The 26,482-nt window shown below is 52.0% G+C and overlaps 6 protein-coding genes across 6 annotated transcripts; 4 read left to right on the top strand and 2 right to left on the bottom strand.

Moving 5' to 3' along the window:
* Positions 1 to 22: 22 nt before the first annotated feature.
* On the bottom strand, positions 23 to 1,399 carry HD553DRAFT_332419 (glycine cleavage system H protein). Its single transcript, XM_046182062.1, has 4 exons — positions 1,054 to 1,399; positions 687 to 836; positions 478 to 609; positions 23 to 361 (listed from the first exon to the last, which is right to left on the bottom strand). Exons 1-4 carry the CDS (start codon positions 1,166 to 1,168, stop codon positions 264 to 266), a joined length of 495 nt encoding a protein of 164 aa, XP_046033877.1. The 5' UTR covers positions 1,169 to 1,399; the 3' UTR covers positions 23 to 263.
* A 389-nt stretch (positions 1,400 to 1,788) lies between these two features.
* Positions 1,789 to 5,321, bottom strand: HD553DRAFT_352233 (long-chain-fatty-acid-CoA-ligase; the record flags this gene model as incomplete). Its single annotated transcript, XM_046183675.1, has 13 exons — positions 5,020 to 5,321; positions 4,330 to 4,642; positions 3,836 to 4,230; positions 3,695 to 3,745; positions 3,391 to 3,593; positions 3,023 to 3,308; positions 2,839 to 2,939; positions 2,641 to 2,760; positions 2,496 to 2,572; positions 2,406 to 2,427; positions 2,025 to 2,338; positions 1,869 to 1,947; positions 1,789 to 1,803 (listed from the first exon to the last, which is right to left on the bottom strand). The coding sequence occupies exons 1-13, from the start codon at positions 5,132 to 5,134 to the stop codon at positions 1,789 to 1,791; spliced, it is 2,091 nt and encodes a 696-aa protein (XP_046033878.1). The 5' UTR covers positions 5,135 to 5,321.
* Positions 5,322 to 12,079: 6,758 nt separating this feature from the next.
* Positions 12,080 to 14,619, top strand: HD553DRAFT_345054 (uncharacterized protein; the record flags this gene model as incomplete). The annotated part of the gene is made up of 9 exons (XM_046183059.1): positions 12,080 to 12,117; positions 12,660 to 12,686; positions 12,757 to 12,831; positions 12,896 to 12,964; positions 13,039 to 13,149; positions 13,218 to 13,283; positions 13,359 to 13,675; positions 13,740 to 13,870; positions 13,942 to 14,619. 9 exons carry the CDS (start codon positions 12,080 to 12,082, stop codon positions 14,617 to 14,619), a joined length of 1,512 nt encoding a protein of 503 aa, XP_046033879.1.
* A 418-nt stretch (positions 14,620 to 15,037) lies between these two features.
* HD553DRAFT_120591 (fungal-specific transcription factor domain-containing protein) lies at positions 15,038 to 19,236 on the top strand. The gene is made up of 10 exons (XM_046176496.1): positions 15,038 to 15,374; positions 15,453 to 15,570; positions 15,645 to 15,797; positions 15,875 to 17,209; positions 17,278 to 17,646; positions 17,711 to 17,861; positions 17,927 to 17,995; positions 18,057 to 18,331; positions 18,399 to 18,553; positions 18,635 to 19,236. The coding sequence occupies exons 1-10, from the start codon at positions 15,163 to 15,165 to the stop codon at positions 18,861 to 18,863; spliced, it is 3,066 nt and encodes a 1,021-aa protein (XP_046033880.1). The 5' UTR covers positions 15,038 to 15,162; the 3' UTR covers positions 18,864 to 19,236.
* Positions 19,237 to 22,717: 3,481 nt separating this feature from the next.
* On the top strand, positions 22,718 to 24,588 carry HD553DRAFT_120674 (uncharacterized protein). The gene is made up of 9 exons (XM_046176497.1): positions 22,718 to 22,902; positions 22,964 to 23,175; positions 23,242 to 23,288; positions 23,350 to 23,451; positions 23,519 to 23,708; positions 23,767 to 23,893; positions 23,956 to 24,156; positions 24,213 to 24,348; positions 24,417 to 24,588. Exons 1-9 carry the CDS (start codon positions 22,853 to 22,855, stop codon positions 24,432 to 24,434), a joined length of 1,083 nt encoding a protein of 360 aa, XP_046033881.1. The 5' UTR covers positions 22,718 to 22,852; the 3' UTR covers positions 24,435 to 24,588.
* A 246-nt stretch (positions 24,589 to 24,834) lies between these two features.
* On the top strand, positions 24,835 to 26,009 carry HD553DRAFT_345057 (putative thioredoxin peroxidase; the record flags this gene model as incomplete). The annotated part of the gene is made up of 7 exons (XM_046183060.1): positions 24,835 to 24,903; positions 24,993 to 25,040; positions 25,124 to 25,136; positions 25,224 to 25,279; positions 25,367 to 25,462; positions 25,540 to 25,878; positions 25,971 to 26,009. 7 exons carry the CDS (start codon positions 24,835 to 24,837, stop codon positions 26,007 to 26,009), a joined length of 660 nt encoding a protein of 219 aa, XP_046033882.1.
* Between the last annotated feature and the right edge of the window lie 473 nt (positions 26,010 to 26,482).

A 26,482-nucleotide genomic window follows, 5' to 3' on the forward strand; every position in this document is an offset into this window, starting at 1 on the left:
GTGCGGATTGTGTGTCGCAGTCCCGGAACACAACATGATCATCGGGTCGAGGGAGTCCAGAGTCTGATCAACGTTATTGCACCTGTCGCTATGCAATCAAGAGAGCACTGGTCTTGCATTCCATCGAGTCCGGGAGACAACGATCTGGGTCCTTATGTTTAAGTCTGACGACCTCTAAACTCCAGCAGTCAGCGGCTCCTAAATCCTCTGAACCCTTCCACAACGTTTTCATGCTCATCACTCTATCCTTGTTACAAGAGACTTTACGAGCTCTCTCCCTCGCAGTGAGCCTTGTAGGCTTGTTCGCTGAGCAAGGTCTCGAACTCTTGAGGAGCCGAAAGCTTGATCTTGCAGAGCCAGCCTATCATACACGCACCGAATCGCAAATTCGAAAAGAACAGAATACCGATCGTTTTCTGGTCAGCGGCCGAGCCTTGTTCGAGACAATCACACTACAACAGCCTTTACGGTACTCACCAGCACCCTCGCTATCCTTGTTGAGCAGGTTGGCACGTTCGTTCAAGGTCTCATTGATCTCGGTGATGACACCGCTGACAGGAGCGTAAATGTCCGAGGCGGCTTTGACCGACTCAACGGCACCGATAGCGTCTGAACGAATGCAGCCATACGTTGAAGCTCAAATATGTCTTGCATAAATTGACCAGAGTAGTAAAGACCAGACTCACCCTCAGCAGCGACCTCGGTATCGACACCAGGCAGTTCGACAAAGACGACGTCCCCAAGGGCTTGTTGAGCGTAATCCGTGATCCCGACAGTTCCGATGTTGGTAGCATCATCGAGAATAACATACTCGTGGTCCTTGGTGTATCGCTTTGCTGTTTCAGCGATTTGGCGGGTTAGATGCGTGTCAAAGGACGGTTGTGGGGGGTCGAAAGGATGTTGCGGAGTTTAGACAGATAAGCATGTCGAGGTGTATGGGAGTGTTCAGATGTTAAGGTTTGATGACGCCGCAAAGAAGAGCGTCAAAGAATATCAAGAGCATTAGCGTGGACCTTGACCCTATCATATTCCAAATCTTCGAGTCCGACTTACAGCTGGCGAACCTGACGGCCGAGAACCTCATCGCGGCAAGCGGAGCTGACCTGCTCATAGGAGCGGCCTTGAACGCGGTCCTGGCGACAGCGGTACGAAGGAGAGCGGCGACCATGATGAATCCGATGGAGCTACGAGTTGATTAAGACGCCGCCAGAGAGTTTACCAGGCATATGGTGTGAGCGGGGTGGGGAGCGGGCAGCAGGAAAGTATCTGTCAGTTACACTATCGCTGTCCCTCGGTCATGACGAATCGGATCACCGAGCGGTCGACGAACGTGGAAACGTACTTTGGCAGAGGGTTACAGAATCTAGGCTGAGAGAGACGAATTAGTGCAAGACTACCGTCTTTGTGGAGCAAGTGAAAGATGTTGACGAGGTGGTTGATCGATGCCAAGTCATCAAAGAAGGTGAGATAGCAAGACACCTCCGCTCAATTCCAATCGCCTAGTGCGATATGCGCGAACGGATGCTATTGCAACTTCCCCTCGATTGGAAAATCACCGTTTGGTTGACATAGTAACTCGTTGCAAGTAGCTAGTAGACATGCATGGTATAGATGAGATGATAGGCACACGAACTTCCTAAGGTAGCACGAAATAGAAGGGAGCGAGCCGGTCGAGGCTCCTGTATGCTTGATGGATCCGGCCAAGGTCAAAGCGACCGGTAAAAAGGCGATACTCGGGCGTCGAGAGATGAGACAGCGTAAAACGGTAATCGGAAGGCCCTCCAGGGTTTACTTGTAATGAGACTGATGAAAGCCCAATGCTGATCAGTCTCGTTCGACTTCTTATCGTTTTCTCGACATGCACTCACGTTAATCAAATCCTTGTAATGTTCTGTTACTTCCTTTCGTTGAATCTTCCTCGCGGCGGTCAACATGAATCCGGGTAACCTGATCACATTCCAGAGACAACGTCAGACTCAGGCTGATCTTTCACCCAGAACCGATGCGCAGGCGAGTCGACTCACCATTCGTCCGGCGTCAAGATGACGCTCTCCAACAATTCGAGGTTAGAAAACCCTTGCTTCTTTCCGTTCGCGTTCAGTTCCCTTAGGACGGCTTTTTCCACCTCTTTATCCCGACACAGCTTATCGAGATCCTCGGATCCGCCACCCAAGTTTTGGCTCTTGACGAATTGAGGGAAGTTGACGTGATGGATGCAGACAATCATGGCGGGTTGACGATGCTGCGGATTGGCCAGGATCATGCCCTCGCCAACGACCGAGGTGGACTTGTACACCGATTCCAGCTTCTCGACGGCAATGTATTCGCCTCCACTTAGCTGTAAGCCGGCATCAAAATCCGTATCAATACATTTCGCTATCTCAAAAATAGCGGTCTCGACGTACCTTGACCAAGTTCTTGATTCGGCTATGATCGTCGCAACTCGATTCAGCTTTGCCGCAAGCCAAAACCATAAGAAGCGGCCCTCGACCTACTCGACGATGGACAAAGTCCCGTCCTTGTTCCACTGACCGATATCTCCTGTCTTGAACCAGCCATCCTTAGTGAAAGACTAGCAAAATGCAAGCGAAGTCTGTCAGTCCGGTCCTGCGTGCACCAAGAGGAAAAACAACTCCCCACCTCCTCGTTCAGATCGGGCCGCTTGAAATATCCTCCGGTCACACTGGGTCCTCGGAGGTAGATCTCTCCCTGCGGCGGGTTGTTGGTCGACAAGTAGCCCGCTTCCTTGGCATCGACGAGCTGCGAGCGCAAGTAAAATCGGAACGACTTTCATCAGCCGAGTTTCACATATCAGTAGAATATAGGCAGTCTACTGACTTTGATCTCGGTCGAGGGGACGGGACAACCGGCAACACCGTACTGCATCCATGCCGGGTGCAGGATGACGGCCATGGCAACCGACTCGGTTAGACCGTATCCTGCAACATAAGATGTAGAATCTGGTCAGCGATAGCATTCACACGACTCATGGTGAACATGGCCAGACGCCGCTCGCACTTACCTTGGATCAACGGCACGACCGCATTCGAGATGAACTCTTGAGTGCTCGCGCTCAAACTACCACCACCGGTCAAGGCGATCTTCAGCCTCCCACCCGTCTGCGCCTTTACGGCGTTGAAGACGACCTTGTCCGTCAATCCAGCCAACCCGGGAATCTTGCGGGTTGTCGCAAACTGCTTGATCCCGAGGGCCTTGTTGAAGAGGCCCAACTTGCCAGTCTTTTCTACCTTGGCGACGATGCCCTTACGGATCAACTCCCAGACGGCCGGTACACCGACCATGATGCTCTGCAAACGACCAATTCGAGTTCAGCCTCTCCGATTCCCGAGCTATCGATCGTATCAGCTAACCAGTCTACTCTGGACTTACCGGCTTGAACTCGGCGATATCTCCCTTACAACCCCTAACGTTCGCATCCGTCAACGTCTTGATCCTCCCGTACCCGATCGGAATCCCTGCGAAGATCCAACTCGTCTCGACAACAAACTCAAGAATATGAGCGAGCGGCAAGAAGGCGAGGAAGGTATCCTCCGGGGTGAGATATTCGTAGAGCAAGTGCCAAACCGCTCCGACTGTTGGTGTGGGTAAAGTAGCACGATTCAGTGTGTTCAGGGAAGAAACGAGTGGTTAGCTAGAGCGATAGCGCGGGGGGGTGGAGATCAAGCGAACTTGCCTGCGGCGACGATGTTCTTGTGTGTCAACATAACACCTTTGGGTGCACCCGCTGTAGAACAAATAGACGACGAAGCAAGGTCAGCCTTCATTTCACTCAAACATCGGCGGACTTGGATCCACAGTCGAACCCGGGACTCACTCGACCCGCTTGTATACATGATACAATAAGTCTGGTTCGGATCAGCCTTCTCCCCCATCCAGACCTCTCCTGTCTCCTCCCTCTTCCTTTTCCCGATCACTTCGACCTCTTCGAGCGAGATCACCCTCAAACCCTTCCCTTCCCCCCTCTGCACACTTTCCAGCTTTCGCCTGTCCTCCTCACCGACCTCGCCGTCAAAGATGACGAGCTCGAGGTCGGTCACCTGGTCGATGATTTGCAGCAGGACGGGGACGAGGTGTGAGTTGATGAACATGGACCTGCAGTTAGGCTCTTTGAGAGCGTGGGCGAGACCGGAGGGACCGAGGGAGTCGTAAGCGGTACAGATGGGGATGGCCGAGAGCGCACAGGCGTGAGCGACGAGTTGCCAAGTCAGGCTACGAGGAACGGAAAAAGCAGGTCGGGGTGGAATTAAGTCAGCCATGTGACCGGAGGTAATGTACCTCGGCGAGAAAGAAGAGGACGAAGACACTTACCTGGTCTGTCCATAAATGTTGAAAAACTCCTGCCCCCTCGACCCTACACCCAATTCCCTCAATCCCAACCCGACATCCCTCACCCTATCCAACAACCCCTGATACCCCACCCACTCGAACCCCCCCAACTCGTAATACTCCCACTTCTTCTCTTGCGTCGTCTCTTCCCCCGTGTTGGGGTCGGTCTTCGGGACCTGTTTCGTCTCGGTGATGATGTTCTTGATAGGACGGTGGGCTAAGGCGGGCTTGTTACCGTGCGTGCGGGCGGCGTAGAGGAGGATGTCGTGGATGGTCTGGATGCCTGGAGCGGGGTCTATGGGAACAAGAGAGCGTATGAGGGGTGATCAAAGTGGATAGTCGTCAGTGATTCAGGAGAGACAAGATGGCTAGCGCTCAGGGTGATAATCGGTTTCCATCTAAACACGAATCAGGGCAAGACCGTTTGAGATTGTTCCGACCTTCTTTTCGTTTATTAGGACTGATTTCCGCCTGAATCGGAGATCTGCGTCGACTGTATCATTCACCAGTCCTTCCAGTTCATGTATACTCTGAGCATCCGGAAATCCGAACGGTATCCCGCCCGTATCCACCGCTTGGACGACAGATCAACGGATCCTCGCACGCACGCCTTGTGCCTTGTACCCAGTCCAAATCCTTCTGGCCCATTTTGGAGGACACAAAGACACTCACTGGTGACCAACTCTTTCACCGCATAACTCCTCCTCGCCCTCGTCTCTCCTTCCGGTTTGGGTGAATCCGCATCAACTTCCCACGAAGCCGGTTGACCTGCCTTCCTTGGAGCCATGTTGTTGCGAGGGTGTCTTTCAAGTTGATGCAGATAGATCCAAGGCGTTCGACGAGCTCTATCCAGCCGACCTGATGAGGCGAGTTGCCGGCGTAGGGATTATAAGTCGAGGCTGAGCTGAAGAGGGGCAAGACGATGATGATGTTGCTCTCTGGTCTGGTCCTTGATCAAGTGACCTCTGATGATGACGACCTCCGAGATGGTCTTGGCTCCGAGCAGCTCAGAGCAACGGACGGGCTGAGTGCTGAGTTGCTCCGGGTGAGACGGCGGCGGGGGCTGACGAACGGGGGCTTTGAGCGTAGACTCGTCGCTAACCAGAATGTCGGCCACCTCCTTTGTCGACCGCTTCGTCGTCTATAGAAATGTAGAGGTGGACCTTCATCCTTTCAGCGGCATGTCCACGTCAACGATATGTAAAGGGAGCTCAAAGACAAGACCTTCCGCATAAAGGGTCTGCGCAGAATCTGGACCGCTTTTGCCCTTCTGCATGTTCTCTCGACGCGTGTTGAGATCAGGCCGTTTCACAAATGCAATACGCGTCTGGGCGCCAAGAGGGATCCTGTCAAGCTGTAACTATATGGCCTGGGCTCCTTTGTACTGTGTGGCTGATCGTGCAGAATTGGTTGGAACTTATGTGTTGTATCACTTTATCAAAGATCTCGCCCTCCAGATTACTGATGGGATTGATTTGACTTGTATCACAAGCTTCGAGATGTCCATACAAGCGGCTGATACGAATCATCTGACGACGGATGTGGCGTAGAAATGGTCAGTCGGGGGCATGCCAAAAGGTATTCCTTGCTAGGATGTCCAGCGCTGCAATAACAATACTAGAGGTCTGCCGACGATTGTCACGCTATGATAACCTATTTAGTTCGCATCCGAAACATCCGATATCCAGCGCCAATGTTGCCAACGAAGGCAGATCCACGCCAAAAGCGATTTCTTCTATCTGCTTGATAGTTTCCGGGACCTACAGTATCCTCGATCAAAGAAAGCTACACAATCGTTGTACTGCTGTCGCAAGCAAGGAAGCAGAGCGACTTCCCGCTTGTTTAATATTATCTGTGTTGACGTTAAGAATTGGAAAGATGTGACCATGAATCAGACTGACGGATGGCTGAACAGTCCACCGGGATAAATCGAAGTGCGCCCTCGGTTGAATTCTAGAAACCCAGAGATACTATATGGCTACGATACCACCCACTCACATCGATCCCATCAATGTCGGCCTCGAAGTTGATGGCCTCAAAGTCGACGGCCTCCAAGTCAATTCGCCAAACAACCCCTCTGTCCCCGCTTCCGCAAACAACCCCTCTAGCACCTCGAGCTTTGATGAACAGAAGGCACATCTGTTGATACGACATCAACTACTAGGGAAACAGTTCGAAGGGGCAAAGTCAGGCGGGAACCTGTTAGAACGTTTTGCGAGGCGGCTCATCTACAACTGATACATTCATTATGGATGTTCTTGTGCAATGTTTGTTCTGATTTAGAATCCATGATGGTGTCCGCGACACTGATTTCGAAAGGCCGCTGGGCCTGATGAGCATGTGCGTTTTTGTCAATTATCCTACACTAAGAGCCAGCCTCTGGAATAGTCCCTCTCAAGATGCGACGCACAGATACGGTTCTTGCAGAGTGTCCGGGAGTGCTCTTCAGCACAGATTACCTTCACCAATGATCTATGGTCAGCAGCACAACGATATTCGCCGAGTCCAGCACCATCTTAGACTGCTAGTCCGAGTTGAACGAGACTTGTATACTGAGAGAATCAAGCAGACTCCTATCTCAAACTTGGAGCCTCGCCGACGATTTCGAATCCATCCCGTTGCTACTGTCCAGCAGCCTTCTTTCCCTTTCCCTTCTCGCGCTTCTCGTGAATAGTGCTGTCCACCTCGATTTCTAGGTACGATAGTCAATGGCGGCTCTCGCTTCATGCGACTCTCTAGTAGGTTTGAGGTGTAGAGGAGACTATTATGGTGGGGTATGACCCGAGTGACGAGGAAAGACGGAGGAATGAGGGTTTCCAATCCAGGAGCTCTTAGGCTACTCTATGTCGAAATCTTAAGGGGGCCTCGTTCACCGTTTTCAAGTTGCATTCAAAATCTCTGGGTTCCGACTGACATCAATTGACGTATTGCCCTGCTCAACGGACGAATTACCTTCGAAGTAGGCGAAAAGGAGGGCCTGTAAGCCATTGATTAGACCGTCCTCTCGCAGTGAGGGGTTCAGATCGGAGTTTTAGCCTTGAGGTGACTAGTCAACTCGCATTCTGTCACAGTCAGCGGGAATCAAAAAATCACGCTCAAAATCATACCGGCATGGTCTCTAATCATAGCAGAGACCCGAAAGAGAGCCGTGGCCCAGCCTAGGTGCACCTTGTGTCGACCTCGAAAAGTTGTTGACAGTAGTAGTGGTAAGGCGCAAGCGGGATGACTGTCCTTCCGCCCTCTTCAGGAACAAATCGATCCGAGTAAACCAGGCCCTCGAAGGGAAGGAAGGTCGAGAACAAAGCGACAAGATCACGATCATAGCGACCAACCACAATCGCCAGCCACCCGTTCGTCCACTAGGACGCGCCTGCTTAGGTCATCAAGATACGCGCCCCATGTCACCTTCGGATCCGAGAAAGAAGGAAGGCTTTTCCATTTCATTTCGCTTCCCCGGGGGACAAAGAAGGAAGCAATCCCATCACCCGATCACCCGACGATCACTTGTATCCGAACCCGTTCCTGCTGTTACTCGTCGTTTCCCGCCTTCTTTGCCTTGACGTTTTGACGTGACCGCCCATGGGCTGTATGGCATGTATGGCCTGCCACCTGGCCGCCGCGAAACACGGACAGGTTCGATCGCTCTCGGTTCCCGCACGCTCTGTGGACTACACTGTGCCCCTGTTTGAGTTTCGGGGTTGGTCTGTTTCGCTTCTGAACACGGTGTCACATCCACGGACTATGAGACGGAATTCAGAGACAGCAATTTGCGTGACGTCTAACCACCCTCGAAATATCGAATGTACGAGATATTCCGCTGTTTCTTCTTTCCACCTTGTGCTTGTGTTACTAAGCGGGGTCCTGCTGGAATCCATATCAAGCTCTCGGCGGGAGAGACAACGGCCGACCTGATCAACGCGGCCGTTCTCCTGGCCTCCTCTTCCTTCTCGCTGCTGTACCTTGCGCCCAGATCCAGCGCAAAGGTCAGATAGAGACCGGAAACCATGTCATGACAGCTAGACAGAGGAGCGAGATGTGGCAATCTGATCCGGAACACGGAATCTTTATACCACGTTTTGGCTGGGCTGATGACTGTGGAAGAAAGGCTGGCCGTATTATCACTCGTCGCAAGCCGCACAACACAGTCCATGATTGAAAGCCAGTACATAATAAAAGGTCGTCACGACTGTCACCCTTCGCCTCTCGAGCTAGTCCAGCTCGGATTCCGGTGACGGCCAGATCAAAGCGTAGGTGGCGTTCTCAAACAGTCTGCCCCCCCCCCCTCCCCCGTCGTGATCACTCGCTTACAGCTCTCGTCGAGCGAAGCAAATCCGTCAGCAGACCTCTGCCTACTCTTGGTCATCAAGTACTATTAGAAGGCAGATGTCCCGAGGGAGTCGCAACAACACTACGACATCCCAAATCATAGTCCAAAAGTTTGAGTGATTTTCGCCTTCTTGCGGAATCAACCTGGACCTCTCGCGGATCCGGACCTCGATCAGCTGCTCCGAAGCTCCGAATCGATCTTCGTCATTTCAACGCATCACACCCTCGAATCGTTGTCCACATCCAACCCGACGCAACTTGCCCAAGCTGAGCAAACGACATCATAGGGTTTGCAGCGTACCAACCAGAACGATAGGTACGCGCAGTACCCGCCATCCTGCACGGCCGAGACGAGGCACGAATACGGATGAACCCACCGACGGCGGTAAGTCACCTGGACTGGTTCCTGCCACGATCCCGCTTTTTGAACGGTTCAAAGAACGTTCGGGAAAGCGCAAGAATTCATAGGGACGTGAGGTTTTTTCTTAGAGACGTGACTTTTGTGGGGTAAGCGGAAGAAAAGTTTCTCGAAATCCTCCGACGCCAGAATTAGCCCGATATCCTCCGACAAGCACACGTCAACGACGTGGTCACTTTGTAGTACCGCGAGTCGATGTGTATGTACCCCTGAACTACGAATATGGTATCACCGACATATACATCATGTCATCCTCGCCAATTTGCGAGGGAAGTCCTCCCTGGTCAGAAATTCTAGCCATAGAATACCTCGAGATCGACCGCAGCAGCCCCGCTCCATCGGAAATTCTTCCCATAAGTAATACCAACACTCACCCTGCCCCCCAATACCTACGAGAAATCCTCGATCATCCCGGTTACAATGATCGCGACGATGCATTTCGAGCGATACAAGCCGTCGCTGAAAAGCAAGGCTTTGCAGTCAGTAGGGAGGCGGTTGCGGCAAACAACCTTTACGTCGTCTGTGCCCAGAACGGACATCATAAAGATTCCCATCGATATATGGCGAACGGACGAATGAGACAAAACTCCATCGTTAAAACTAAGAAAACTGGCTGCCAGTGGAAACTTTACCTCGCCAGAAATAAATGGTCGTTGGGTCTTTGGAAATTCTCGGAGAGAAACCTTCAGCACAATCACCCTTTCACTGGCTCGTACGCCTTCCATCAGCATCGTCACATGACGGAGAGTGAAGTCGCCTTGGCCGTCACCGCCCTAAGCACAAGCAAAAAAACCTCTGCGCCAGCTATTGTCGAAATGCTCCACAAGAAAGCCAGCGAGGAAAAGAGAGATTGCTACGTCTCTCCCCAGGAGATTTACAATCTCAAGTACCGCCTCAAGGCCGTTGCTAGAGGAGGTCGCACGCCCGCCGACGCTATCATTCGAGAGATGGTTAAGAAAGGAATCCCCCATTGCTATCGATCGAACGAAATGGGGGAACTGCAGACGCTCTTCTTTACAAATCCCCTCGCTATAGTTCTGGCGAAACATTACGGCTACGTTCTTTTCATGGACGCGACGTACAAGACCAACCGATACCAAATGCCGATGCTACATGTCGTCAGCATGTCTCCGACGAACAAATCCTTTACAGTCGCACTGTGTTTTCTCTCCACCGAGAGCACAGACGAATACGTCTGGGCGCTGCAGTCGTTGAAACATGTCTGTCGAGAACTTCCGACGCAAGTTGTCTTGACAGACCAATGTGATGCGTTGAGAAATGCTCTCACCTTGGTCTACCCGCACTGGAAGCAGCAGCTTTGTGCGTGGCATCTCGGACAAAATCTCAACAAAAATTTCCGGCCCCTTGTTCCGAAGGACGATTTCGAGAAAGTCAAACGAGCCGCAACATTCTTGCGCCTTGAGAAGTCGGAGGCTACTTTCGAAAGACTCCTTGATGAGTACAGCGACGAGTTCCTGCAGAACGACAAGACTCGTGACGCCTGGCTTTACGTGATTGGCCAACACAGTGAAGGCGATCACTTCTTAGCCCATCGATTGTTGACGACGCTCAATTTCGGAGAAACTACAACTTCTCGAGGAGAGTCTTTCCATCGTGCGTTGAAGAACACCATCGACGGAGCAAATGCCGACATGTTTACCGCCGTTCATGCCTCGCTCAACCACATGAGGGCAACTCATCGCGCCATCTTCAAGGCGCACGCAACTGACAGTATCGGTTTTGGAAAAGATTTCCCCCAATGCATGCAGTCGGTAAGTTGTCTGCAGAAAATTCCCTTAGGAAATTTCCCTGACAACTCCTTCGAAACCATAGCTTACCGCCCTGATCGCCTCTCGCGGTCTGAAGCTAATGTTCCACGGAGCTTATCGACTGCAGCAAGCCGCTCGTATCAATGCCACGCCTCTCAAACCCTGCAGTGGAGGCATGAAGCTTCAGCAAGGCCTTCTGTGTCAGCACGATTTCGACGAAATCCTGGCGCCGGACAACCCGCATCCTTTAATTGACCCCGCCAGAATTCATAAATTCTGGCATTTGCGTCAACAAAAAGACTTGCAAGCAGAAGCCAGGACTGTGGCGAAGGAATGGGTCGACGTCACACATACTGTGGGAACATTCTTCACCCACTATCCTGAAGGGGATATCGAGATTCTCCCACCTCTCCAGGCTGAGGACGTCTTTCTTCCTCGAAATGATTATTTCGACAGCAACGACGGAGAAATTCGAGAGATGTCTCCCGACGCCGCTATTATTCAAGAACCCCTCAGCCGTCCCCAATTTGTTCGGTCGCAGGCGAAAGCAAAGGCCAAAGGTCAGAAGAAGCGAGACTACGGACAGCTACGGAATGGACTTGGGCCTACGGAAGATATCGTGGCCAATTTGACAGCGTCGGGACGTCTAGAAACTGGCAACGAGACAGTCAATCGTCGATTGGACGCAGAGGAGCAAATCGCCAAAAAAGCAGCGAGGAAATGTGGCCACTGCAGAGTCGTTGGCCATACAATCAAGACTTGTGGTCTCTACAAGAAGTCGCAGGCCGCAGACATCCTCGAGGCTCGGAGTACTCAGGCGTCAAACTCCTCTCGAAACCCTCCGCCGTCAGGTGTTCAGCAGGGTATAGCTTCCAACCCCACTCGAGGCCCCTTTCACCTCACCGCGCCTCAATATGGCTCTCAAAGTTACACTTATCTGCCTCTGCCTACGTCGACGCCTGTTTTTCCTGGCATGCCTTTTTCATCATTTCATCCTCGAGAAATTCCCTCGCAACATTTTTTCAACTACATCCCAGAGGCGTCGTCTTCAAGAATTGCTCCGGCTTCTCAGGGCAGTTACTACAATCACCCGATGTAGAACAATGGCGCCAAAGGACCCTTCGCTTACGCAAGATTTGAAACGAGGTCCCACTGCTAGGGTTTTTTTACTATTGTTATTATCGTCTCGTGACTATGTCATCGCTGATCACTCTCGCTTATGTCTGACGAGTTCTTTGATATCGTGGATACTACGGCGTGAGTAACAGGGGCTTTGATTCCGTCGCAAACCTTCTCACGATTTGTTCTTTGCAGATCGTCGATCAGGAACGTTTCAGACGCTACAACAATAACAATTCATTCTCTTGACGACGTTTCGACCTTCTCAGTCGTCTCTTGACGTCGCTTCGACCTTATCGGACGTCTCGAATTGGCAATAAGAACAGATCGAGCGTCGCTGCGTCTCTCATGACATCATGAGCAGCGAAATGAACAGAGTTTAAAATTACAGACGATTCTTTTGTTCTCGATCGAGTCAAATCGAGGTCGACGCCTCGCTAACAAACTGAGAAGCATATATACCCCCACCCCCCCCTCTCGATTTTACTTTCCCCCCCTCTCGAACATACTTACTACATTCACTTCATTACCTAGATACATCTCTCTCGAACATCACCTTCGTCAACCTTCACCCGACATACTCCGACTGTAACAAGAACAATGGTCCAGTAAGTTTGAATACGTTGGTCATGCTTCTCGACCGTTCTCGATCTGATTCTGTTTCACATAACGTTCTTCAGCACTCGAAACTCCAAGGACGCCACCGTGTGAGTTTAGTTGTCGTCTGAATTCTCTCGATATCGAACGTCGTTTGATTTCGTCCGTGTGTGTTTGCAGTGAGACCGAGACCGAGGAAGAGCGTCGGGCGCGCCTGGAGTACAGGGAGGAGGAGGGGGACCAGTTGGTGCGGACGTAAGTACAATCGTTTAATTTCCCTCGATATTTGTCGACGGCTAAGTTTTCTCGTTGTGTTTAGTGAGGGTGAGACTGACGAGGAGTACGACGCCCGGGTCGTCGCCCACATGGCCCTCCAGCCGAACCAGGAGTAAGTTCACGTTCTTTCTAATCTATCGACGTTACTTTTCTCGAGATTCACATCGACGTTAACTTCATTCGCAGGGCCACCGATGTCGCCGCCGCCAAGGCTCGAGCCGCCGAGAAGGCTCAAGCCGCCAAGGACGCTGAGGCTGCTAAGGCCGCTAAGGAGGCCGAGCAGACGAAGGCGAAGGAGTGAGTTTTTTTTTTTTTGTCGACGTAAATATTCTCGAGATTAATTTCGGTATCAACTCGATTTGCAGCAACGCCCAAGCAGGTCCCTCCGGGTCGAAGAGACCGGCGGAGGCCGACTCGCCGAACACTCCGCTGTGAGTTCAACGATATTCTTTTTTCGAAAATTTCCCTCGCTAACTTTTTCCAACTGCTTTTTCCTCGAACAACAGCGACCTTTATACTGATGCTCGAGAACGTCCCCCGGCCCCCTTCCTCCCCAAGAATCTCATCAAGGCCGACAATATCAACGTCAACTTCGAGCCGACGCTGTTGTTGTGGGACTTTCGATTTCCGACGGTGCAAAGGTGGTGGCGAGAAATCGTCAAAGAACAAAAAGCGTGGTTAAAAAACAAAAAAAAATCGAACAAGCCTTGGCCGACGCCAAATCTCGACGCCCCGGGCATGAAGGCGATTCGTTGCGAGACGGGATGTTTCTTTCTCGTCCCCCAGAATACGAAGACGAAGAAATATGATGTTCATAAACTTCGTAAGTAAATTTCCCTCGTTACATTTCTCTCGAAATATACTGACGTTCTCTTTTTCTTGAATAGTTCACGCACGGGTAGTCGAGGAGCAGGATCTCGAGGTCCTCCCCTACCCTCCCCCCCAAGCTGAATGGCTTCGAGCGACGAAGCTGACGCCGACCGGGGAGATGAACACGGCGAGGGTGAACGGGTTCTTTGTGAGTCGACAAATTTCTCTCGATTTTCTCCGTCGCAATTCTTCTCTTGCTCACTTTCTTTCGAATTACAGAAGAACTACCAGGGCGGCTGGCGAGTCGCTTGTCCTACTTGCCTGCTGAAATACAGCGGCGCCAACGGCCCCCCCGAGTACCGCGTCGGCAACGACGAACGACAAATCCCGCTCACCGACGGTCTCGACGACGAGGTGATCGACGAACGCGAATTGCAGATGTGCGTTACCTACAGCGGCGTCGCAATTTGTCGAGCGGCGATTCCCCTCTCCACCGACTCGGCGTTCACGGCCTGCGGGAGATGCAAGCCGCACGGTTACCCGTGCAAGGACGACGGCGGCGCCGAATGGACGTTCTCGCCTCAAGATCCGGAAGTCGAGCCCTCCCTCCGCCTCGCCAAAATTCTCATGGAATTTGTCGGCGGAAAAGCTACGAAGAAGGCCGAACGTCAAGAGTTGTTCGCGATGAGCATCAAGATCTTGCGAGACGAGATCTGCCACAGGCGCCAGTCAGTCGCCATCGACGACGCCGACAACTCCCACGACGCCGGTCCCTCGGAGTCTTTCCGTAAACTTTTTACGTCGCTATTGGAGGACAAGAAACTCTGCGGCGGTAATCAGGACGAGGACGAAGACGAGAGCGAGGTCGAGGTCGAAGACGAGGTCGAGGAGGAACCCGAGGCCAACGCTAAGGGGAAGCAACGAGCCGTGCCGAAGAAAAAGAAGACGACTAAATAGAGCGTCGATAGATTTCGATAGGATTGTACAGTCGTGGCTTGACGGTCTCTTTACGTTATAATGATCATTCTTACGCGTGAGAAACTTTACCCGGACAATTTATCGTCGGAGGATTTCGAGAACGTTTTCTTCCGCTTACCCCACAAAAGTCACGTCTGTAAGAGTAAATGTCACGTCCCTATGAATTCTTGGAAAGCGCGAGAAGCGGGTTAGCCGTATCTACAATCGAGTTCTGCAGGCAGAATCCATCACAAGCTACGAAAAAGATGATGACGGATGGAAGCTGATCTAGGGATCTGCAACGGATGGTTTTAATTTAACATAAAACGCACATATGGCACATCGGTATCGATCTGCTCGGTGGTCGACCTCGCCCGCGTAACGTCTCATCTCGGACCGGTGACGTATCGTTTTTGGGCCACACCTCACCATCTGGATCTCCCGGCATCGTCCTTCTGTCAAACCGCACATATACACATACTTCTCTCTTGGTCCTGAACTTAGGCCCGTCCTGAAAGCTGGGTTCCAGCAGGAACGACGGGAATGAACACGGGTGGTTCACGGGCACCTGGGTATGCTGTCACGACTACCGTTGGGAACGGTCCAGGAGATATGGGAGGATCAAGGATGGCTGGGGTCCCGTTGGCCCAAGGAAGGGGAGCCGAACAGGACCAACAGCGATTACAGGGCTATGACGAGTGGTTCGGAGCGGGATCAATGAGCTTAGATGTGAAGGTGGAGGAGGAGACTGTCGCGTGAGTGGTATTTCACCCCCTATTATATAAACGACAGCTGTATCTGATCTTGACTTTCGATTCCCGGAATCCTGATAGACCTGGAGCTCCATCCACCTCGAGATCGTTCGGCGGTTGCGTGACTTGCCGAAAGAGCAAGGTCAAGTGTGGGGAAGAGAAACCTAGCTGTTCCCGTTGCGTTCGAAGGGCTACTCAAGTGAGTCCTGGTCCGGGTCTTCCCCTTCTACCTCCATATCTGAAGCTCAAACCTGGACTTCGCTTTCTCTTTAGTGCTCATATATGGCTCGACCCGTACATCCGTCAGGAAGAGTACGGAGACATCATTCGAGATCCACAGCTGGATGCTCTACTTGTCGTACACGGCGAGTCAAATGTGACGAACAGCGGCCGATCTGCGGACCTTGTGTGAGGAGGAGATGTCCGGTGCGTTGTCGACGAATTCATGCGTTGGAAACCGGGTCGGAAAGCTGATAGTAAATGGTTCTGATCGGGATGGATAGTGCGGGTTTAGCGATGAACAGAGGGAAAGAACGGTATCGAATGCGAAGGTCGAGATGAATCAGCCTGAGGCAAAAGGAGCGAGGAAGATAGAGGGAGAATCAACGAGGACGAGATCACCTCCGAGATCTTTACCAGTGACAACCGGAGTTGGGATGGTATCTGTTCAGCAACGGTCTCCAGCATCATCGTCTTCGGTCAGACGGCCGACATTGCGTCACAGTAAGGAATTCTCGGGAGAGTTCGTTCCCATCATCAACGAACCGGCGGTTATAGTCCAGCCTCCTGTGCGACCATACGAAGATCCATACGGCTTGTCCCGAGATAGGATGCCAGTATCATCCCTCGAAACGATCCAGCCGCCATCGGGATTCTTACCGGTCAACCCCGGGCTTATCCCTGGCGGCTGGATGCACCCTTATTCTACCCCGACGACAGCTTCGACGTCTTCGACATTCGTGACTCCACCGGACGATCTAAACACGTATTTCCCCGCAGGACCGCTGCAGGTGCAGCATGATTCCAAGCTAGGAGGACCTCAGACGCAAGCACAGGAGCAGCAGCAATTTCCCGCATCTGAAAAGGCCTGCCCAAAGTTACCGAATAGGCACTTTCTGGGCAAGGTCTTACCTTCAGATATCGATCCACCAGGGTTGCAGGGACACCCTGTCCAGTGGGGCCCGATTCCTGAACAACAGCCCGGGCCTGCGATTGGTGGAGCGAAATTGGCCGAACAGTTCGGCATGCCAGGACTTACGACTAAGGGTACTTGGACAAATTATCTGGAAGACGTCGTCACACCAAGCGAGAGGATGAGAAACCGGATGACCGAGAACAATGCCCGCGGGACTCGAACTTTGGCCACGAGACCGATTGAGCATCACTGGCAGCCTAACTTTGCTGTCGCGCTGAATCAAGAAGAAAGGTATCCATCAATGCACCGCACTGAATTTCCCCAGGACATTCCTGACGAAGACGTCAAGATGATTGAGACGGTTCCGCGATCATATAAAGAGCTGGCTATACCATATCCCAATACCGCCTCTGTGACTCACAACGGACAAGTAATACAAGGTCGTTGGGAGCGGGATCAAGAGGGACGCATACGGCCGATCGTGGTGGAAAGCAAAGTAGACAGCATTGCTGTTATTCCTCATCCGGCCGTAGCGATCAACTCGTACCCTCCGGCATTTACAAAACTGCTCGAATTGAACCCCACGTTCTTGGGTAATTCGACATTGCCTCGAATGTTACAGCAAGCTCAGGGAGAGGTCATGATCGTGAAAGAGCTCGACCCTCTCAGCGTCTATTTCCCGATCGACAGGGATCGAATCATTGTGAGTCGCGATCACGTACTAGCCGCCTCATTCACTTCGACATCCTGATCGCAGATTGTGTGCTATAGTACCGACACTTCATCACCGAAACCGCGGACACGTTGATTGCCATGGGCAACAGGAAAGAACTGAACCCTTGGAGTCGACATTTCGCCAAACTCGCCTTGGGCGTTCCTCCTGGCATGTGTGCGGCGCAAGACGCTTTCCGCCAGGCGCTCCTCTCCTTGTCCGCATACGATCTGGGATATCGTATCACTATCTCGTCAGGCATGTCTAGGGAGCAAGTCCACCTCAACCCGATCGTCAAGCTCAGCGAGGGTTTCCGGCAAGAAGCCAAGACCCTCCTGGATTCACTAGTCAATATCGTGCCAGGACCCTTTGGAGGTTCCACCGATGATCTCGCTTTAGCGGCCTGTCTCGCCATGTCTCATCGCGATGTAAGTGGTATGCTCGAAGTCATGCGGAATTTTTATTGACATGCACAACGTGCAACATCACTAGCGCATAGCTGCCTGTCGAGACTGGATGTATTCCCTTGAATACGCTGCCGATCTGATCAACAAGCTAGGCGGGGCTATGACCTTTCTGCGACTGTCTCACACCATGATCAGGAGGTTCTTGATGGAGCAGATGACTTGCGTGGATGTCTTCGGTACGTATCGCTGACGATCTATATAAAGACACTCCGATTGACTGGCGGGTTCGATAATGTGATAGCATCTTGGTTCACCATTGATGCACCATTGATTCTTGAACCACACGCGGAATGGTGGGCAGAGCCATACAGTGAGTGATTTATGATAATTGACTTCGCCTGACCAACCTCCCTAATATCTACATGGGGCAGGTCCTACAGCACCCCGTTCATTGACTGAACACGTTGAGGTGGTCTTTGGGCTAGACAAGCCGATGATCGACTACCTCGGCCGAGTCTTGACGACTATTGCGATCGGTCGACATGCGGCCATGCGTAAGGCGGGGGTACCTTCCGTCCGGATGGCCAAGTATTCGGACCAAGAGGTGGAAGACGGATGGCAAACGTATCACAGGGATTGCAAAGCGTTGCTTGCGGAAGCCGACCAGATCGGGTTGGAGACGAAATCGAGACCGTATTCTGCGCGGGTGAGCAGTGAAATGATGCACGGAATCCTCCATTGATGACCACTCATTGTATATATCCTCCTTGCAGATCGCCGCTGGGAGGATCATGTGGATAGGAGCAGCCGTCATCTTCCTCTCGCACAATGCACAAAACACCAAGACCAGCGTCTCGCGGGTTCACCAAAGCGTCAATCTCATCTTTGAGACGGTCATTGAAGCCCTCGGCCGAGGGATGGTCACATAGTGAGTCCCGCCTGGTGTATTTCTGCTCCACACCCCAGTCGCCCTCTTGTGTCACAGCTGAACGTTGCGTTCGCGATATAGCCTTGGTCTACCTTTCTGTTTTGCGGCTTACAATGCCAAGGGCGAGGACCGCAAGACGGTGGAAAGGATCTTAGAAATGTTCGAACCTTACGGACGTATGGATTGGTCCACCTTGAACCGTTACATTCGATTTGTGTGGGACCTCTTGGACGCACCTCAACAGGTGGTCCAGTTGCGGAACTGGAGGCAACTGTATGACGATGCCGACCAATTCTTGTCGTACATCTGACAACGACGGAAGGGCGATGGACCCTTGTCCTAAAGTCGGTTTTGTAATGATCATGATGACGCATGCGACATGAAACACGAGACGGGCGAGCGAGCCCCTGGTACGCGGTCTCTCGCGAAGAGTTTCGCCGAAACTTTGACCGAGTCTCATCGAATCGGTGGTGCAAAGATGAAACGGCGCGACAGGCAGGCAGGCAGGCGAGGTGACACGCGCGAATCTTTTTCCTCCGGTTGATCCGAGCCGGTGAGTCAGCTATCGATGGATGATCGACATGTCTACAGGAACGCTAGTACATTGTATGGGGAAGTATAGACGTCTAGATCTAGAGGGGTCGACGTCGCTCGCGACGCGTGAGAAACACCGGGATTTGAACTGAAACAACCGTGGTAACGGGGTTGGGCGTCGAGGTGGATTTCGGGAAAGGAAGTGTCACCCGTTCCTTACGCACACAACGCCACGACCCCGTAAATAAGGTTTCGTATTCCGTGAACGACATCAGGCAGTAGAAGGACGCTCGCTTTGATGCGCAAACTTTCCTGATGAGACATTCTTTGCACGGGCTAACGGGACCACACGCGCGTGCCGTGTCGAACCTTATCAGATGACCATCCTTTGGATCAAACTCTCCTTTGATGGCGTTTCTCCGAGTTTCGGATTCGACAGAAAGAACAAAGGAGACGCTAAGATAAGGCCCCAGCGGCACGGGCCGGGTTTTTACCGGGGGGCTCCTTGAACAGCGATCATCGCTAAGCGGATCCACCTAAAGGAGGGGAAAGGCCGCCGGCGGACGGATCGAGGAGACTTTTCGATCCTTCTTGATCTTTTTGATGGGTCGCGATTGATCTTGGCTTGTTCGATTGATTCCCCTTCATCCTACAAACGTACATGATTGTGAGGTATTTTGCGGTGGTTGCGGAGACTGTAATATCATGTCCTCGATATCGATGGAATGCTGCACACCTCAAGCTGGGCTGAGTCGTGTACAGTTTCACACGTCTGTGCGGGACACTAGAACGTCAGCATCGGAGCTAGGTGAGAACTCGAGGGATCGAGGGATCGACGGTGGAACAATAACTGATTCAGATATACACGATCTCGGTTGTTTCTGTGATTGTTGCACAGTGACAGGGCCACGACGACAGGAGTAGTCCCAGCAACAGGGCACGTGCATTCGAATCAACTCCGGACGACCGGGGAGTTTTCTCGATTTGGTGTATTTGGTGCTCGATCTGCACCATCTCGTCGTGGAGCGGCCGCATACAGCACAAAAGCCCGGAATAAAGATCTCGTCGAGTTGATCTCGCGAATCCTTCCAACGTTACATCTCCACGTACGGGTTCTCCATCTATTCACCGACCTTCTCGACGCAAACTACCATACCTCTACGGCTCCAAAGTTTCGATTGTCTTTCACATTTTCGCCATGGATAAGGGTAGACTGCCAGAAGAGGTCCGCGAGAATCCCTCACCACGGGCGATGACGCAGCCATTCGCGTTGGGAGAAGGGCCTGGCGGTGAGCAAGGTCTGGCTACAGACACCTCGATGGGCCATACTGCAGGTAAGTACTGTTCTTCGAGAACGGAATCTTGATATAGCTGACCTGAACGTATACTGAATGGCTACTGCAGGCTTTTTGAATATGGGAGTCGACAAAGAAGCCAACCTAGTCACGCCAACCGCCTCATTCCCTACCTTCATCAACACTTCGGAAAATCGACCACCTCCTCAGCATCCCAACTTTTTCGACCATCAAATGCAACCTCAAGATTTCTGGGATCCTAGCGGAGACTGTATCTCGGCCGTTACTCCGCCGTTTACTGGTGGCGACGGGATGGGCGGACCTTATACGTATCGCGGTAGCGGCGCAGGTTCAGACACAGGTGATCAGATGGAGATGCTGCGAGACGACCAGGATCTAGACCAGTCGCCTCATCGATCGTTGTCTCATTCCTCGTGGAGTCACCAAGGTTATGCATCCCCGACGGATGTTCAGCCTACGGGACAAACGCTGAACTGGAACCCCACCACGACCCACAGCAGTACGGCTATGCAGCGGACTGCTTCGACCCCACAACTTGGGTTCGTCAATGATCAAGGGGTCAAACCTTTCTCCCTCAGGACCAGCTCCAGTACTCCGAAACTCCTCTTGACGAGCAAGCCGAGTGCTAGTTGGGACTTGGGAAAGAGAAGCTCGAGCGTCGGTCAGGTGGATGCGCCTTGGGGGAACTTGCCCGGGCATGTTCATCACGCCTCCTTGAGCGATCTTGGTCGAGCTAGAGCTCCTGGAACACCTCTCCGATCGGTTAATCAGTCGGCTGCCTACTCGTTCCCTCAAACCATGAATGCCCAACCTCCTGGATATGTGACCGATCCGTTCCGCTTCACCGCCCCTAACTCTGCTCCCCAGTCTACGTCTCGTCCGCAGACAGAAAACGGGTACATGCCGATCCCGGGTCCAGGATTACACCAGACGTTGTTCAATCAAGGTCGACGGGATTCTCAGCCGAGGTTGAGCTTGAACATCCCGACGGTCGGGAACTCCGGAGCTCGATCAGCTGGACCTATCCTCGATCATCCAACTCCGGTCACTGCTGGAACGAATTATGGGATGATGGGTGAGACGAATGGAAACTTCGTGCCTATGTCGGCGTACCCTATGATGGGCGAACAGGCGGCCATCCCTCCGTACAACAATAACATTCCTGAATCTTACCAGTAAGCCATGAAAACAGGCTACTCTCTTCAGTTAGTAACGCTGACGACTCGTTGTCTTCTCTCGAAAGGTCCATCGGACAGAATTTCTATGGCCAAGGACAGTTCTACACGCCGGATAGCTCGATCTGGATGGAACCTCAAACCGCGGAAACTATGTCCGCATCGGCTTCCACCAGCCAGGATCTCAGTAGCGCTTTCCCGATCACGCCGGCTGGGACGTTATCAAACGCGTTGATTGGGCTAGACGTCAGGTCGAGGTGAGCCCTGATGGCGTACATGAGCACTTATTACGCCTCTGACAAAGTGTGTATGTCGTGTGCTAAAGGTCTAGTTCGGTCTCGGCTGGGGGCACTTTCGAAAAACGACACGCTCAGAAACCTTATGCTCGACAACCGTCAAACAAGTTTGTCACCACCCAACCGATAAATAGCACAGACCCTCCGATCCTGGCGGATTCACAAGTCTTCAAGTTCGGCCCGGGGCTGGTCGAGGAACAGCGTGAATCTACAAAAGGTCGGCTTAGAGGAGGGAGCAAAAAGAATACCCCCGCTAAACGCAAGAAGACTGGAGAAGAGCGAGATGTCGATATGGACGAAAGCTGTGGCGATATCTCCACTTCGGTATTGGATTCGGACTTTGACGTCGACTTCCCAACGCATACCGCTCAGGGTACCTTGTTGACTTTGGAAGAACGAGAGGCAATATGTCATCAGAAATTGGTGGGACTAGCGGAAGAGGTCAAGAGTGCTACCAACAGCAAGGCAGCGGAGCTTGCGAAGATCAAGTGGACTCGCGCTTGGTGAGACACGAAGCGCTCGAACGAAAGCTTCGACCCCGCTAACGGGTTTGTGCATGCGGCAGGCTGAGGGTGAATTATATGCCGTCTGCGGACTGTACTGTGGCGAAACAAGGGGCATATGAAGGGTATGAGATGTCGTGCAGGTCTTACGGATTTCTAGTGTGTAGCATCCTCTCCTTGAGAGTCCCAAGCGAGAAGGATCGAAGCTTACGTAGGTCCCTGTAGCCCGCGCGAAAAGCCCTTCTATCTTCTCTTCTCTTGAGAGTTTTCCCGAGGAGTAACTTGCGCCGGCTAGGATGTCGGCGTATGAGTCGATACCATTGTAAGTTATCGAGTGAAGTGGCAAGACCCGATACCAGGCAGCTAAATATAGTCTACGATAGACTGCGGTATCCAGCCTGTCACGGAGAGCCAATGCCAGGCACTGAACCAGTTCAGCGAAGAGCAAGGTAACGCGAACGGGCTGATCTACCAGATGCCACAAGCGGCCAAGTCGAAAAATCCTTTGTTAGAAATGGGTCAAAGGTGAGAGACTCACCTTAACTTTCGGAGGGACAACGGGTGTTGACCTACACATGCTGATCAGGCCTGGAAGCGGCATGTTTGATGCCCAGCAAACGGAAAAGACGTCCAGAAACCAGATGGCGGACATGTCTGAAGGCGATCTGGCCAACATGGCGGCTACGAACCGAGTAGAAGCTCTGGACGGTTATCCGACGATGGAAGACTTCTCTGCGCACATGCCTGCTGAAACCGCCGCTACGCTGTGGGAAAACGTCAGAATGCATTTCAATACATGTGAGATAAATTCTTCGAGCTATTTAAAAAAGCTTAGAGATCAAAGCTCATCGTCGGATTTATCAGTATTGGAAGCTTTCGAAAGTTGGGATATGAGCAAGGTCCAGCACATGGTACGCACGACCATGAGTTAAGAAGTTTGCTTCTTCCGCTCACGTTGAATATTCCCGGTAGATCCTGCTGTTCTGGGGATCGCTCGCAGATTCGCTCAAGCAAGAAATCCGCAAGAAGACAGTGGGAGACCTGGTCAATCGCTGTGAAACGCTTTTCTGGGAGGTACGGGGATTGTCGGTCTTGGTCTCGTATACATGCATCTAGCTGATATTGTGCCTCCTACAACCAGGAGATTTTGAGATACTTGATCAGTTCTGTGGCAGGCTCTCTGTCCGAGCAGGTCATCCAGCAAGTGAACGAGCTCGGTGCAGGGTTGGAAAACCTCATGGACATCTCTACCAAGGGTTTTAGTCGACCTACTTTCGACAACTTCGTAGCTCGCCGCGACAAGATGGCCAAAACGATCGGACATCTCTTGGGTGGGTCGATCTGATGTACTTACGCAATCCACTCAAGCTGATCCCCGAATTTCCAAAGTTCGATTCTGCGACTTGCGCAGGACTTCAGACGTCCTCAAGGACTTGCTGAAACGCCAAAATCTGTTTATCAGCGTCTTGTCGGCTTGGAAATCCTTGCAATGGTCCTCGATACTGTGCCAGACGAGGTGAGTTCGCAGTTTTCTACTCTACTACCCTTTGTACGGTAGAAGCTAATGCTATATCCTAGCCTCATGCTGAAACTAGATGACAGCGTCATCCGAGAGTCCGTTTTGAGTCCGTTTGAAGATATCTTGCAACAAGCCTGCGACAACCAGGATCAACCTCAGATCGACGAAATCAGTATCGAGGAGATGAGCAACTGGCTTCAGGATCTGATTTGTGAGCTCTTACAAGAAGGTTTCCACGCCAAACCGGTCGAAGCGAACAAGTAAGTGTCTAATATGATCAATCATTGTCTTTTCACTTACTGACGATTCGCGGCAGAATCGTTTTCGCCACGACGTGGTTCACATCCGAGATCGCGCGGGATCTCACCATCAAGAGTTCCGACTGCTTTGGGATTTACCAACTCCTCAAGGTCTGGGTGGACGATTTCGTATCTTTGTTCGTTCAGCGAAAGGTACGTGTGATATCTACAATGCATCCTGCAACTGATACATCCAGCTGATAGTGTCGTCTGGCGAACAGATTTGTTTGCGCGATTGAGACACATTATGGATTGGGCGTGGCTTTATGGACAATATTGAACGAGCATTCATAGATTTCTGCCTTATGTAAACACAAGCTCTGAACCACGAGCCAGCTGACTTGCTTAACAAGCTGCAAGATGCAAGATACACGGACAAACACCTTCTCGATGCAATTCTCGTTTCAGTCTGCCAGACCCGCATTTTTGCTTCCGAACAGGTGAGTCTCGGATGTATTTCGTGCGATGGCGTGATCGAGGGGATCGACCTCCACGCTGGCACTCGGGCAGCACCCGAATCGGTATATGAACCATCAACATTCAAGTACATCCTATATTGCATCCTACCTCCTTCTGCTCTCTGTCTTGGACAAAACCTTCCCTTATCATACCCATACAAACACCTTTCCCAGAACAAAAATGGTCAACCTCCGACTCGGATCCATCGCTCCCGACTTCAAGGCCGAGACCTCGGCCGGTGACATCGAGGTGAGTCCCGTCTTGTTTTGCCTCTTCGTCGACATTCCTCTTCTTGCAGGCCCCGATCGCTTATTCAATCTTACTCTCGAAATATGTAGTTCCACAAGTGGGCCGGTGATGACTGGGTCATGCTCTTCTCCCACCCTGTGAGTACAGACCGCCGTCTTGAGCTTTGGGTCGGAACTAGGAGGCTCATCCGAATCGAATCGCATCATCTGGGTCGATCTAGGACGACTTCACTCGTGAGTTGATCTCGACGAATATATGGTAGATGAGCTGCGTAGTAGGACGAAAGACTGATTCAACTTTCGTGTTCACTTCAACGTTAGCCGTCTGCACTACCGAGCTCGGTGGGCTTGCTAAGCGTCACGAAGAGTTCAAGCAGGTGAGCGCTTCCTCCCGACTTTCCCCCTTGATCGAGAAAAGTACGCGGTGCTAATATCACCATTTTGCGAACTTGTTTGCATAATAGCGAGGAGTCAAGTTGCTCGGATTGTCTGCCAACGATGTTGCCAGCCACCACGAGTGGATCAAGGACGTCGATGAGATCTCGGGTTCTTCCTTGTCTGTGAGTGCCCGTGGGGCTTCTATCGGGTTACATGATCTGTCAAAGAGACCTGCTGACATATATCATATCCGCTGCAGTTCCCCATCATCGGCGACAAGGAGCGCAAGGTCGCCACCACCTACGACATGCTCGACGCCCTCGACGCCTCCAACGTCGACGCCCTCGGTCTCCCTCTGACCGTCCGAAGCGTCTTCATCATCGACCCTAAAAAGGTCATCAGGCTCATCATCTCCTACCCTGCCTCTACGGGGAGGAACGTCGACGAGCTCTTGAGGGTGATCGACTCGTTGCAGGTCAGCGCCAAGTACAAGGTTGCCACCCCGGTCGATTGGGTTCCGGGACAGGACGTTATCGTTGCCAACAGCGTCAAGAAGGAGGAGGCTGATCAGCTGTTCCCGGGTTACAAGTCGGTCAAGGTACGTCAGGGATCGAGGCCTTGTCTGCGGGTACAGCGTCATGTCGACAAACGAAAGCTGATTGTATCTCCACGCTTCGTTGGTCCTTGTAGCCTTACTTGAGGTACACTGCCGACCCTAGCAAGAAGTAGAGGATCGAATCGACATGGATACAGACGCGGACGCTAAGGTCACGGATAACCGTCTCCTATGCAAGCAAAATGTGATGCGACGATAAAAGAGAGAAAAGACTAGAAAGAACCCGTTGTAGGCGATCTTCTGTTAATGTCGGCGAAGCCTGCGAAGGTCATGTTTTGTATGGATGAAAAGTCGAACTTTGGACGGTTGAATTCAATCACTGAATGATTAGTGAGGTGTGAGCTATGGTGCGTACGTGATAAAGATCTGAGCTTGAGATGTAAAGACGAGGAGTGGATGTAGGATGTTCGATCTGTGCTCGCGCCTCTTTGGGTCTTGGGCCCTGTTTTCAAAGGATCAAGAGGTGAGCATTACTGGTAGTACAGTATGATACCAGTCACACTATCGATTGACGTCACAGCCGGATTTATTGCCCGCATCAATACCACCCCGCTGCTCTTCGAGGACACCTGTGGTGGCGCCACAT

This window comes from Filobasidium floriforme (genome assembly GCF_021052385.1).
Source record: "Filobasidium floriforme strain CBS 6241 chromosome Unknown HD553scaffold_22, whole genome shotgun sequence".
Lineage (NCBI taxonomy): Eukaryota > Fungi > Basidiomycota > Tremellomycetes > Filobasidiales > Filobasidiaceae > Filobasidium > Filobasidium floriforme.

Bases quoted from the DNA above. Each gene is read 5' to 3' on its own strand.
- HD553DRAFT_120591 (XM_046176496.1), top strand. From the start codon at position 15,163: ATGAACACGGGTGGTTCACGGGCACCTGGGTATGCTGTCACGACTACC. The intron at 15,375-15,452 runs GTGAGTGGTATT...GAATCCTGATAG, and splicing joins GTGGAGGAGGAGACTGTCGC to ACCTGGAGCTCCATCCACCT. The intron at 15,798-15,874 runs GTGCGTTGTCGA...CGGGATGGATAG, and splicing joins GTGTGAGGAGGAGATGTCCG to TGCGGGTTTAGCGATGAACA.
- HD553DRAFT_120674 (XM_046176497.1), top strand. From the start codon at position 22,853: ATGCCACAAGCGGCCAAGTCGAAAAATCCTTTGTTAGAAATGGGTCAA. The intron at 22,903-22,963 runs GTGAGAGACTCA...CATGCTGATCAG, and splicing joins TTGTTAGAAATGGGTCAAAG to GCCTGGAAGCGGCATGTTTG. The intron at 23,289-23,349 runs GTACGCACGACC...TATTCCCGGTAG, and splicing joins TGAGCAAGGTCCAGCACATG to ATCCTGCTGTTCTGGGGATC.
- HD553DRAFT_332419 (XM_046182062.1), bottom strand. From the start codon at position 1,168: ATGGTCGCCGCTCTCCTTCGTACCGCTGTCGCCAGGACCGCGTTCAAG. The intron at 610-686 runs GTGAGTCTGGTC...GCATTCGTTCAG, and splicing joins TACCGAGGTCGCTGCTGAGG to ACGCTATCGGTGCCGTTGAG. The intron at 362-477 runs GTGAGTACCGTA...CGTGTATGATAG, and splicing joins CAAGGATAGCGAGGGTGCTG to GCTGGCTCTGCAAGATCAAG.